Here is a 12,973-nt window from a genome sequence, read left to right as displayed (position 1 = left end):
GTCCGTCAGCCAATGGCGCCGTGGCGCAGGGCGGAGCCTCACGAAGATCGACGGGAGGCGGGAGGCGGGGCGGGGGCGGGCGCGGGGCGGGTGTGGGGGCGTGGCATTCTTCCGGGCGGGGACCAATGGGGCGGCGCCGCCGCGGCCGAGCGGGAGATTTGAATCGCGGCTGCTCCGCCAGCCCGGAGCCGCGCGGCTCTACGCCCGCCGCTATGGGTGCGTCGGGCAGCGCTCCTACCACTCCCGCGCCCGGTTCTCTTCGCAACCGCCACCTGGCTCACGTTAGCGACCCGCGCTCTCCGAGCGCCGGCATCCTGCGCACCCCTATCGAGGTATGGCTTTTTCCCCTTCCTTCTTTCCTCCCGACGCTCCGCGGCCCCTTAGCGCCCGCTGCCTCCCGCAGGTGGTGAGCTCCCCCGCCGGCAGCCCTCAGCCCGGCCCCGCGCAGGAAGGCGCTCAGGACGCTGACCCTCGCTCGCCGACGCCTGGCATCTCCCGCACGCCCATGAAGGACGCGCTGAGCGGTGAGTGCCGCGCCGCGCCTCCGGGCCTCTTCCTGGCACGGGCTGAACACCGCCTTTTTCCCCCCGCAGACAGCGTGGACTGCCTGGTCAGGCAGCTCGGAGAGGTCTTCGCCGTCGACGCCGCGCACCCGGAGCCGCCGTCACCCGCAGCGGCGCGAGCGCTCGAGGAGCCGACCCTGCGGGACACCGCGGAGCTGCAGCCCGAGAGGGGCCCCGAGCCCGGCTGCGGGGACACCGCACGTCCGCACCGCTGTGCCGGGCCCAGCCTGGCCTCGGGTGAGCCCCTCGGGGGGTTCAGAAGCTACGGGGGGTGATGTGTGTGCGAGAGGACTCCGAACAGCGCCTCTAACGGCCCTTCCGGCTCCGGGTTGGGGGCTGCTCCTCCAAATGAGGGGTCCACACGAAGGGGAGGGGGTGTGGAGGAGAGCCAGGCTCTGTTCGGCATTGCCCTGGTGCTGGGACTAGAGGCGGTGGGCACCAACTGGAGGGCAGTAGGCTTCCTCTTGAACACACGGCAGTGCTTCTGAACTGCGTGGGTGATGGAGTACTGGCACAAGTAGTCCACAGGCTCTGAGCTCTCCCTGGAGATCTCTAATACTGACCCAGATGTGGTCCTTAGCGCTCTATTGGATCAGATGGATCCAGAGGTCCCTGCCAGCCTCAGTCTTTATCTCCTGATCCTCCTATCTTTTGGGTAACCTATCTTTTGGGTAACATTCACCGTAGATGAGATCATGTATCATAAGGCACTTAACAATACTAATGGGTCCTCAGTTTTATGGTACATTGACTTGTTTCCTTTGCTTCTCAGGGAGCAAGCATGTGAGACGCAAGGCCAGCAACAAAATCTTGGCAGCATCTGGTGGAACAGTCCGTTCTCCCTTCAGTATCTTACAAGATGATAATTCCCCCAGTGCTCCTGTCCAGCGTCAGGTGAATCTCAGTGCCTCGTACTGTGGGAGCGGGAGGGGGCTGACATAACAAATCTTTCAATTTCCACTTTTGTATAGCCTCAGGTTGGAGCCAAACCTGTAGAGCCTGGTGACATCCTGAGCAAACTTCTGCAGGATGATCTTATGCCTAGATACCTTTCAAGTCTGGTTCCATATCTGTATTTTCAGCTTTACCACAACATTACTCCCTTCTAGTGCATCCTCTCTTTAGTCTCTAGGAAAATCCATTACTCTTATACTGGAGTGTCAGATAATCAGGCCAAGATGAATGGCCTGAATAGTTTGTATTTCACTGAGAGTTGACTTACTCTCAATTAGCTTGTACTTTACAATTATTTTTTTTTCCTTCTGTAGGCTAAGAAGCACATGCTGGGTGAGAACCCTGGGGAGAAGGAAGTAGCGGTGGATGTGAGCAGGAGCCTCAAAGCAGGGAATTGTGCATGGCGTGGCTTGAACAAAGAAAACCAACAGTGTCCTTTTGTGGAGAACTAGATATTTCCTTTCCAAGAAACTTGCTGTGATTCTCTTCTTCTGAAAGAGTCCTCTAGGAATGGAAAATCCTGAAATAGTTTAAGACTGCAGACTCATGATTGCTCTTCACCTTTCTCTATTGGGAAGACAATACTCATAACTGTATTTTCATATACAGTACAGGCTTTGGTTCTCTGGAGGCTGTACTGACTGTATAGTTCTTAGAGTAAATAAATTTATCTTACAGACTATCAAACACTGGCTAAGTTTTATCTGATGTGAGAGTAGGAGCATGCTGCTTGTCCAGTATGCATGTCTTCTTTGATTCAAGTTTAAGGATCTAATGGTTCAGCTTTCCTTTAGCTCCGATGTTCAGCTGTCCCCTTTCTGTACCATTCTCCAGCAGAGCTGAGGTATGTGGGAGGGGTCAGACCCCAGTGTGGTCCAGGCTTATGCAGGAGACTGATCTCTCTAGTGCTGCTTCAGGAGTTCTGCATCTGATCTGAAACTGTGTGCAAAGAATTGTACATTATTGCAGGATCCAAAATGGGGTGAGGAAATGCCATATTTGCATAAATTCATGTTTCTCTGAGGATAGTGAGATGCAGTGACTTCTCAGCAGCTCCTCACAGAGTAGGTGGATGCCATTATGTGGCTATGAGCCAATAACTGGAATATCAGCTGAATATTATAGCATCTCAGATCTCCAAGGCGTGCAGTGAAATAATTTCAGTGCCCTATTCTAACTCAGAACAGTGAATTTCAGGACAAATGGGGCTATTCTTGATCAAACAACAGGAGAACGCCTTCCTTGTGGATTTAGAATATGCTATTCAGAGAGTCAGTAGATAGCATTCACAGGAGGAGAGCAGTCATGGAAATAATACAGTCTGTGGTGCTTACATCAGCGTTCTTTATTTGCCTGGACTATGAAGATCTAGAACAGACATGAAAGCGGTAGCTGATGGCTACTGGTTAGACAGGGTCACTGCAGTACAGTAATGAGGCAAAAAGAGAAGGAACAGCAAGAAGCAAACAATAAATAAGAATAAATAAAACATTCTCTGGTATTTTGGGAGGTCTGAGGGCTATCTTTTCCCCCATTTATCCATAGATAAGACTTGAGCTAAGTTTTCCCCTGTGGAAAATAAGCCCAATTTATACTACCTGCTTGGTGGGGGTTCTGTGTTTATAAATCTCAAGCCTAATGTGTCTCTGGGGCTGCCTGCAGGAATATGACAGCCACACAGAAGCTAGGTATAGTTAAAATTGAAGACAAAAGTCTTGGACAGAGGTGTTGATTGAGGGGTCCTCCAAGGGCTGGATGCTAACTGTGAGTAGAGGTGTCTGAAGGAAGATTCAGGGTGTTTGATCTGTACTGTTAAAGTCCAAAGATGTAACTTGTGCTTTGCAGGTCTTCAAGCCTGCAAGAGGCTGAAAGTTGCTGGGCTTGTTTAGAGGTAGAGAGAACAGCCAGTGCGTGTGCGCTCCCCCTCCTCCCCCCTTTTGCTCTAGGAGACCCCTGTAAGCAACCTGTGTGTAGAGTGAGAATGACAAGTGGATGTTTCAGTTGTTCTTGCTTGATGATGCTGTTGCTGTGGGCCGTGCTTTCGCTGTTCATTCCCTCTCCTCCACCATTCTTAGTTCCAAATCTTGAGGAAGCTGTCCCAGGAGCCAGTGGCAACAGCCATGCCATCTGCTGTCACCCCCAGGCAGCTCACTCTGTTGTCATGGCCGGAAAGGATTCCTGATGGGAGAGGAAGATGAGATGTCAATAAAAAAAAAATAGGGCTAGGAGAGGGCAAAGGGCCTGACTGAGCTGAGTGTGCCTGTGATCTGTGCACCATCCAGTCTCTTGTGTATTACACTGTTCCTGCAAAATGTGATTAGCAATCTGTACCTGGTTAATAAGAGCAAGCATTCAGAAGAATGTTAGTGCATGGTGTACAACTAGAGGCTGAGGAGCAGTGCTCTTGGGAAGGTCCAGCTAGATGCATTCTCAACGTGAGAGATTACTGCCTACTGTTCTCACCAGGGAGGCATTGTAGGGCTAAGAAAGGATGGTGTCCTTGACAAATCTAAAAGAGCAATGCTGTTGGAGATCGAAAGGTGGGCTGTGATATAAATTTTGGGGGGCTAGCCACATCTGGAAGAAAGATGGTAACTGGGCATATCCTTCACATCACAGAATGTCCATAGCTGCTGGATAGAAGCCCAGGTCCATGCTGAGCTTGGTGCCTGGCTACCATGCAGAGCTGTAGGAAGGTATGAAATAATACTGATGTTTGAGAACAGTTCAGCTAAGAGGAATATTGACATTTTTCCCTCCTGAAAAAAATTGTTTAAAGGCTTGACCTGCTTAATATTAAAGCCAACAGTTCTTAAGATAGTTGTATTTATTATTTAAGCATGAGGAAGTATTGCTGAGTTTTGGTTAGTATTGGATGTGTTCCTTTTAGAAAAATCAGAGATACAGCACTTTTCCTTGCTTTGGTAGAGACAGAAGACCTTTGCAGAGAAAGATGTACCTCCAGGAGCCACTCACCCACACGTTCTGCTTTCAGGGAGTCCCAGATATTGCAGTTGAAGTCATCGTATCCAGCAAGCAAGAGGCGCCCGCTGCGGGAGAAGGCGACTGATGTGATTCCACAGATGATGCTTTCATGAGAGTACACTATGAGCTCCTGGTCTGCCCGGAGGTCAAAGAGACGGCAGGTGGCATCATCTGAGCCAGTGCAGATGGCTTCGCCATTAGGGAAGAACTGTGGAGGGCACACCAGATTTTAATGAGGCTGTGTCTTGGGAATTCTCACCACTCTGCTAACCACCAGAAAGGCACCTTCTCATATGTGTTTCCTGGATGTGTCCTGCCCCCAGGCCCTAGAGACTAAAAATCAAGCTCCTCAGAGGCAAGTGTAGCAGTAGAATAGCCGTGTGTCAGGTGAGAAAAGCTGTACATTTTCAGGAAGCCAGCAGACTCATTTAATTAGCAGAAAGAGATTACACTGATACCCTTCCTGTCCAGTCACCTCTAGGGCTCTGCTTTGAATCATTGCCTCTGTGGTGGATACATCTCCTAGATTTCTCTGCTGCCTTATGTTAATATTTCCTCCTTGGGTGATCTCGTGATCCCAAGTTACCATCCCTACCAGCTGAAGATGAGACCCTCAGCTGAATTAGCTGCCTCACTTATGTCTTCTGTCCTCTTAAGTCATGCCTGAAATGGGATTTCCAGCAGCTGGTATGAGCACAGCAGCATTAGCACATTAATGTTCTGTGTTCCACAGATGTCGGTACACTGTCTGGGTCAGAGCCAGGTTTGGAGAATGGCAAGCACTTTGGTGCTCCTGTGCCTGGGAAGAACCAGCCCCCAACCTGAACTTAGGCCCTCCTTGCTTCAGGCTGGATCCTGAGACCCTTATTCCTTTCTCTCAGCCTTGACCTGAGACTATTTCATTGCTGGTCCATTTCATTGCTGGTGCATCCTTCCTGCCCTCTACCAGTCAGATGACATACGTACACAGATGGCATTGATATCAGACTCGTGCCCTGAGAATGTCTGACGGCAGGTACCCTCCCGCACATCCCACAGTTTGGCAGTGGCATCACAGGCCCCGGAGATGAACAGTTTGAAGTCTGGGGAAACTGCCAAGCTCATACAGTCTCCAGTGTGTCCCAGGAACACGGTCTTCTGCTGTCCTGTCTCAATGTCCCAGAGTGCACTGTGGGAGAGAGGATTTGTCAGAGGCGGACAAGGCCAAGCAGCGCTGTTAGCTGGGTTAGAGTTGTCCTTGCAGGGTAAAGGAGGGAAGTCACGGGCCAGGCTACCACATTAGATAAGTGGATGCATAGTCCCTGCCGTTACATCAGTAGGCCTGTATCTTGACCTGACCTCAACAGGGAAAAGCAGCCGCTGCTGCACCAAGGGAGGACAAGGGGTCTGGCTCTCTGAGTTGCTCTTTGTGGCTTTCAGGTAAAACAATTAATCCTTATATAAAGCAGGAAGAAAGGTGCTGCAGAGTGAAAGAGCATCACCTGCTGAGCCATAGGAGCTGCACACAACCTGCTCCTGAGATCGCACACCGCTCTGAGGCAGAGTTCTCCCAAAATGCAGTATATGAGGGGGACCAGTGTGAGATTTCAGTGCCTGTGGATGCTTGTGTCAATGAGATACAGAGGATAACACTTACCATGTGGTATCTCCAGAGCTAGTCACAATACTGTTGTCATCAAGAAATCGGCAGCAGGAGAGGTAACCTGGGGAGCAGGAACCAGCAAATATGAGAGACAGAGCAGGGCCAGAAGAGTGAGATTTGAAAGTAGAGGAACCAGGCTACTGGTAGCCAGCACACCCACCTGTATGAGCTGAGAGTTCCCTGCTCACTTTGACGTTGCCTTCACGTGTCTTGAGGTTGTAGATGGAGCACATGTTGTCAAGGCCCCCACAGGCCACAAAATTGCCTGAAGGTGCATAGGCACAGGTCATGACCCAGGAGGAACGCAAAGGGATGGCATGAACCTGGGAGGAATAAAAACCATGCTTGGCCTCTGGCAGCAGAGAAGATGGGAAAGTAGGGCAAGGGAATCTGAGGGGTTCCAATCCCGTATCCCACCCCAGTTTTCTGTAACCACATGACTCTTACCTTGTTAGTTGTGTATGTGTCCCACACAATCAGTTTCCCATCTTGTGAGGCACTGACCAGGAGTCTGTGGGAAAGGAACAAGATAGTGTTAGTAGCTCTTTCTCTGCCAGAGCCTTCTTGCTCTCTATGCCTATGTGCTGCCGGGCACCCAGAAGATCGGCAGCATCTCTCTCACTTGGAGTCCGTTGACCAGTGCATGGCGTAGATCTTGGCCAAGTGCCCACGCAGAGTCCTTCGGGTCCGCATCTGGATGCGGCCAACAACCTCCACTCCAGACACAATCTGGGAAAAGAGCAGGGGGAGACAAAGAATTAATCCGGGACCGACAGGAGCTGTACTGCTCCGCTATCCCTGCTTCCTAATTGCTTCCAAACTGGAGACTCCCCTTGGGAGCGATGCTAGCTGACCCCATGCACACTAACCTGCCCAGTCAGCCCTGGCCCTTACCTGAGCAAGTGTTGTGTCTGCACAGGCTTTCCGGGCATCCTGGAGGAGAGACAAGAGTGGATGAGACAGAAAAAAAGCTGTGTGATGGAGGCAACAGCAAGTAAAATTCAGGGGCATTCTGTAAAGGACCATTTAAAATGGAAAGGAGTTTTGCTGAGTTTGTATTGTACCCAGCACAGGGGGTTCCTGGTCTGTGACCAGGACTGCTCAGTATCAGTCAAACTAGCAACGGAGAGGCAAGCCTAAGGCTGCCCAGCATCCAGTTCCTCATGCAACACCTTTTTCATGGATCATTCAGCCTGGCAGAACACCAGCTGCCCCCATAGACAGAGGAGGTCTGGGGATGAATTAGAGTCTTTGCTCATCTGCAGACATTATGTCCATGTCCACATCCTTTTCCCCCATGTTCTCTCCTTTTCCTTCCTATTCTTCCCTCCATACTAGGAACATCTCCATTAGCATTTAAGGGTTGTGTGGTGCTGCAGAAGGCTCCAAGAATGTATGCGGAGAAAGCTCAGCTCCAAGTTGGAGAATTGGAGGCAAGGGATAGACACTCTGTCAGCAGTTTGATGACTATTGCCAGTGTTACCGCAATCTGCTTCTTCAGCTGCTCAGCCTCCTGCTTCATCTGTTCCATTTCCCCCATCTTTCTGAGCTACAGGTGGCTTCTCCAAGTGGGCAACCTTGAATCTGGAAAGACAAATTAAGGGAGAGAGATGTGAGGTAGAAAGGGCATCAATAGGACTGCTCAGTTATGGAAATGCAGGAATCACTGATAAGGCTCACTTTTGGTTGAATGATTGTCTCGTTGTATCTGGTCAATGCCTTTAGCATTTGGGAAGGTCATACTGGACTTCATCAAAAGTCCTTTTTACCTTGTGTCCTGCTTACATGGACACTGAGAAGCTGAAGACCTTCAGAGCATCTTGCTGAGGTTCTGCTGCACTTGCCCACATATTTCTTCTATTATAACCTCTCTGTGCCAGGGCCTATAAAGCCCTGGGTATGCTTTTCCCTGTCAATGGCCAAACTGTCTCAGCTCCAGGAGGATGAAACTTGAGGGAAGCCCAGAGGCTGTGGGACTTATTTCCTATCCTTTGTCATAGGCAAAGCATCAACAGGCAGTGCTCACCAGTCCTCCATCAAGGAAACTAAGGGATTGTTAAAGTGCTCTATCAGAGTTCCCTTCTAGTTTCCCATTAGAAAACAAACAAACAAACAAACAAAAAAAAAACAGATGGACACCTAGGGAGGAATCTAAGAATAAAATAGGCAGATAGTGGTATTTCTCCTACTTTTCTAGCTCAAATTTTTCACTGGCTTCCGAAGCTAGCGGCAGCATTACTATATGCAAGGCTTTCACAGGTTTTTCTTCCGCACAGTTGTCCTGTCGCTTTTTGTGCCATTGTCAGAGTGCACTGTGGTGAGGAATTCCACAACTCAGCATCGTGCTTTATGAAGAAGTTCCTGGTTCTGATGCAGCCAAATGGCACTAGTTGCACATGGAGGTTCCCAGCTTTTGAGTTGAAAGAATCTTCAAATAAATGGTCTCTATTCACCTCAGTGTTCTATCAATATTTGTCATATCCACCTTTATCCACCTCTTTTGCAAATACAGGGCACACTCAGTCACTCCATACATGTAAACTGTTGCATCCCATCACCTCTGTTGTTCTCTAAGTGCTTTTCAGTTGTTTACATATCATAGATGATACGCTTGTGTAGAGAGAGGGCAATGAACCAGAAATGCAAATCACGTTCAAGTTACAGCTACACTACATAATTGTACAACGTCTGAGTTTTGTTCTCTCTTTTCCATTTGGTGTACTTAAAACTCCACCAGTGATTCTGGCATTTCCACTCTTGTAGACAAATATGGTCTTGATTATTTCAGTCTTTCTCCTTGGTAGGTATGTGTGTCCAGAAATGTTTCAGATGTTCATCCTTAAAGCCCAAGGCCTGTAAGACTCCAGCAGCACCTGCAGAACTACTTCTACTCTCTGTGAGCCACAGCACATCTGTCCTGCTTTGGCCTGTTGTGTAAAGGCCTTGCATCCTCCATGCCAGGCTTCTCTCTGGCTGTAGACACTTCCCAGGCATTGACAGCCCCCGAGTCCCAGTTTTGCTTACAATTGTTGTGCAGTCGTCCCCTTTAAGCTCTTTGAGTTTCTCTTTAGAATCCCTTCCCCTGTGCAGCTCTATCCTTTGATGCTTCAGGCAAGATTAATATCTTCTTGGTCAATGTTTGCTGCGGGAGATGTAGGTTTCCCTCAGCTCCCAGGAGGCAGGCACTTATCCCGGGTAGAGGATTTTTCAGACTACACTTTGCAGAGGAGATTTTGTACCAGTTTCCTGCAAGCCTGAACCGGGTTACAGCATGGCTGCCCCTTGCCTGCTGCCTGTACCATGCATCATGAGGGAGCAGGGTGCAGGCCCAGGGACACCATGTCACAGCCTGGGGAGTAGACCTAGTGGTGGCTTAGGGATGTCAGCTGCATGGGGAGGGTTAGTACCTGAGTTGTCCCCTTGCCACTATTTGTTTCTTCTCTTGACAGAGCAGTGGTGACCAGATTTCTCCCAGAGGGTTGAATAATGTTGGTCCTGAAAACCCTCCTGAAGGCATTTCTGTTCAGAAGAAGGTTGGACATCCCACTCTGTTACTCAGCTCGCTGGCTGGCCGGGCGGATGCTGAGGAGGCCTTGCAGCTTTCAGTCATGCGCAGCTTGCAGGCTCCTCATCTCATCGTGTCTGTCCCTTAGCTTTGGTTTACACACAAGCTCTGGATGCCATGTGCAGCTCTGGTCACTGCCTCTTAGCACAGTAAGTGGCAAACCTGAACTTTCAGCACCCTCACACAGACCAGCTCCTTCATTCTGGTCCAGAACTTGCCCTCTCACAGTTTTCCCCAGAACTAATCCTACCTCTGCTCCACATCTCCACAGCCCTCAGTTCTGGATGCCTGATTTTGCTGCATGCCTGTTTTGCTTCCCATTCACTCCCTCCTTCCATCCTCCCCTGCTTGGTCCCCAGAGCATGAAGGCTTGGCCTCTCCGTGGTAATCTCGTCCTTAGAATCACAGAACTGTAGAATATCCCAAGTTCAAAAGGATCCACAAAGACCATTGAGCCCAACTTCTATCTCCAGCAGCACCAGCCAAAACTCAAACCCTGTGTCTGAGAGTGGCATCCGATGCTCCTTGAACTCTGGCAGCGTGGGGCTGTGCCCATTGCCCTGGGCAGCTTGTTCCAGGGTCCCATCAGGTGAAGACCCTTTTCCTAGTTCCCAACCTGACCCTCCCAATACAGCTCCATGCCATTCCTTCAGGGCCTGTTGTTATCACCAGAGTGAATTCATTGTCAAGCTCCTCCTGGCTGAAACAGCACTGTTTCTCTGCTGTGCAGGCCATCATTTCACAGACCTTTGCCTGTCTGAAATCACCATCTGCCTTTCCTAAGTCATCCTTGTGGATTTCTGTTTTTACCTGGTCAGACCTGCACAGCAGTGGGAGCCATTTTCCTCTTCCACTCCTTTAATTCTTGTCCAAATAAAACTGGCTGCACACATGTCCCCCAGTGCTCCTTGGGTCCACAGACTCTTCTATATCTCTCCTGTTTTTTTTTTTTAACCCAGTCTCTTCCTTTCCCTGGATGTACTTTTTTTCTCAGAGGTACTAGAGAACCATTTCCCAGGAGCCTTCTCTGCCAAGGTGCATGACAAGATGCATGACAAGATGCGGGACTTTCAGAGCTGACAGGAAGATCAAAGGGCAGGGCCATGATCTCAAGGATGGATAAAAAGGGCTAAGTATAGAGAAGGTGCAGCTCAGGTTCAGATCTCCACCTGAATCTTTAAATCCCTCTGAGGGAACGATCTAAATGATGTTGTGAATTGTTCTCAGCCTCAGAAGGACAAGGAGCCACAGATGAATGATAATTATAGCCCTAGTTTCACCTGGGATCTCCACCCATCACATTCCACTGAAATTAATTCAGAACAAGTTACCAAGTCCCCACTGGAGAGCGGCTGTCTCTTGGGAGGACCATGGCAGGTGTACGGAAAAGCATCCTGTCATGTAAATTTAGGGTAGGAAGTGAGGGAACTGAATCTGGGAAGAGGAGGGGAACATGGAATGAAGCTTGGAGCCTGGCCAAGGCACAGTATTGCCCTGAGCAAGACCTTAGGGATGCACATTTCTTAAGGATCTGCAGATAAGTTCACGGAAGCTGACAAGATTGGTGTTAAATGGAAAGGCTTCTAAATGGTCCACTCACAGTGCTTTCTGGAAGTAATGGCTCTTTCAGATCAATGCTAAGCAGTAGAAGAAACCAAATTGCTAGGCCCCTTTGACAAATCATTTTCACCACCATCACCCTGGCACTGCAACAGAGCAGGAAAGCACCAGCACTGTTGCATAGAGCCAAGCCCACCTGGGGAGCGCAGCACTGCAAACAGCCTGCGCTCAGTCAGCCCACCTCAGGCCCCCTTCTGCTCTCTGCACTGGTTGTGCTCATCCAGTTGGCAGTTCCTAGACTGTGAAAGCAACTTTCCTTTCCTCTGCTCTCCAGCATGGTGTTTCCACTGAGCTCTTTTCTGCCTTTTCTGGTGATCTGGCTGTAGTCCCCTGCTTCAGTGCTCAGTCAGTGCACTGCCAGACCCATTCTGAGCCCTTGGGCTCCTTCCCTGCTTTTTGCTGCCACACCAGGACTTGTCAGGGCAGTGGCCGTGTACCTCCCACTATGTCAGGGCAGCATCCCATCCTATACCCCAGGGCATGGTCCTGCTGAGCCACCTGCACCATGTGCTTGTGGGGATAGGGGGTGAGCAGCAGGTGGGAGAAAAGGGAGTTGGACCCCCGAATTTTCTGGCCTCGGGGTGGATTCCCGTGGTCTCTCTGTGGGATGCTGAAGGAGGGCTGCAAATAGGAAGAGGAAAGGTGGGGGAAGGAGGACTGAATATTAATAGGTAGCATCCCTGGGTCTCCGCATAATCCCCTGGCTGGCCTTGCATGCTCACCCTGGTGACCCTGGGCTCCTCACAGAGCCGGATACAGAGATGATCCCCCTCTCCTTTGATGAAGATCAAAAGCCAGGGTAAAATTACCCCACTCTGTTCCTCTCTTTCTGTGGGCTGCTCCCCATCCAAAAAGTGTCTGGCTGCAAAAAGTTGTTCAGGGACACACCAGTCGCAGAGAGCTGCACAGGGTGGTGGGCACCAGCTCCCTCAAGGGAGGCACTGCCCTCCTGCCCCACTCTGGGAGCTGATGGGATTTATCTGTGAGGGTGAGAAACAGTGACCTGATCCCAGTGCAGAGCCCCTCATTGCTGTAAAAGCACCCCAGCACCATCCCCAACTTCTCTACCAGTTCTTCCCTCCCTCAGACACCTGTGCACGGGATCAATCCCTGTGCAAAGGCCCCAGTGCGCACCACAGTAAACAGACAAGGAACCCAGCATCCCAAGTGCCAGCCTCACCGCAGTGACATGGGGGCAGCAAGGCAGCATCCTTACCGGGATCTGCAGCGAAGCCTTCCCTGTTTGGGATCTTCACAGCCTGCCTCCCAGCTGAGGATTGCTTCCCAGCAGCCAGAAGGTCCTCGTCCCCTCGTGGTGCCCAGTCGGTCCTGTTGTCCACCCCAGCTCCCTCTCGGCTCCTCAATCTCTCCCAGGACTGATCTCCCCATGGGGAGCTGGAAGGCTGTGGACGGGAGGGGCCAGGGGAGGGCTGATTCCAGGAGCAGCGTCAGGCAAATTAAATCAGACACCAGAGACTTGGGGAAATCGGATTGGGACGTAATGCAAAGCAGGTGGATGGGGAGGGGTGAAAAGAGAGAGTAGTACACTCCTCCTGAAGGGAAAGAAACCATTGCAGACACATTTGAATCCCTGTTTATGTGAGCCACGAACTAATAAAGTGAAGATTAGCCAGAACAGGCTAG

General features: G+C 50.4%; 2 protein-coding genes across 2 annotated transcripts; one reads left to right on the top strand and one right to left on the bottom strand.

Annotated features, from left to right (window-relative positions):
* The first annotated feature begins 145 nt into the window (after nucleotides 1–145).
* On the top strand, nucleotides 146–2,204 carry CDCA3 (cell division cycle associated 3). The gene is made up of 5 exons (XM_065742231.1): nucleotides 146–332; nucleotides 404–524; nucleotides 594–800; nucleotides 1,336–1,457; nucleotides 1,832–2,204. Exons 1-5 carry the CDS (start codon nucleotides 213–215, stop codon nucleotides 1,967–1,969), a joined length of 708 nt encoding a protein of 235 aa, XP_065598303.1. The 5' UTR covers nucleotides 146–212; the 3' UTR covers nucleotides 1,970–2,204.
* Nucleotides 2,205–2,894: 690 nt separating this feature from the next.
* GNB3 (G protein subunit beta 3) lies at nucleotides 2,895–12,655 on the bottom strand. The gene is made up of 10 exons (XM_065742225.1): nucleotides 12,546–12,655; nucleotides 7,628–7,728; nucleotides 7,039–7,077; nucleotides 6,767–6,873; nucleotides 6,592–6,655; nucleotides 6,305–6,467; nucleotides 6,139–6,205; nucleotides 5,469–5,670; nucleotides 4,494–4,710; nucleotides 2,895–3,695 (listed from the first exon to the last, which is right to left on the bottom strand). The coding sequence occupies exons 2-10, from the start codon at nucleotides 7,682–7,684 to the stop codon at nucleotides 3,589–3,591; spliced, it is 1,023 nt and encodes a 340-aa protein (XP_065598297.1). The 5' UTR covers nucleotides 7,685–7,728; nucleotides 12,546–12,655; the 3' UTR covers nucleotides 2,895–3,588.
* Nucleotides 12,656–12,973: the final 318 nt, after the last annotated feature.

The sequence above is a fragment of the Cyrtonyx montezumae genome, unplaced genomic scaffold (assembly GCF_038088225.1).
Source record: "Cyrtonyx montezumae isolate F1298 unplaced genomic scaffold, pur_monq_1.0 scaffold_3, whole genome shotgun sequence".
Lineage (NCBI taxonomy): Eukaryota > Metazoa > Chordata > Aves > Galliformes > Odontophoridae > Cyrtonyx > Cyrtonyx montezumae.
This window is presented reverse-complemented; position numbering and strand designations above follow the sequence as displayed.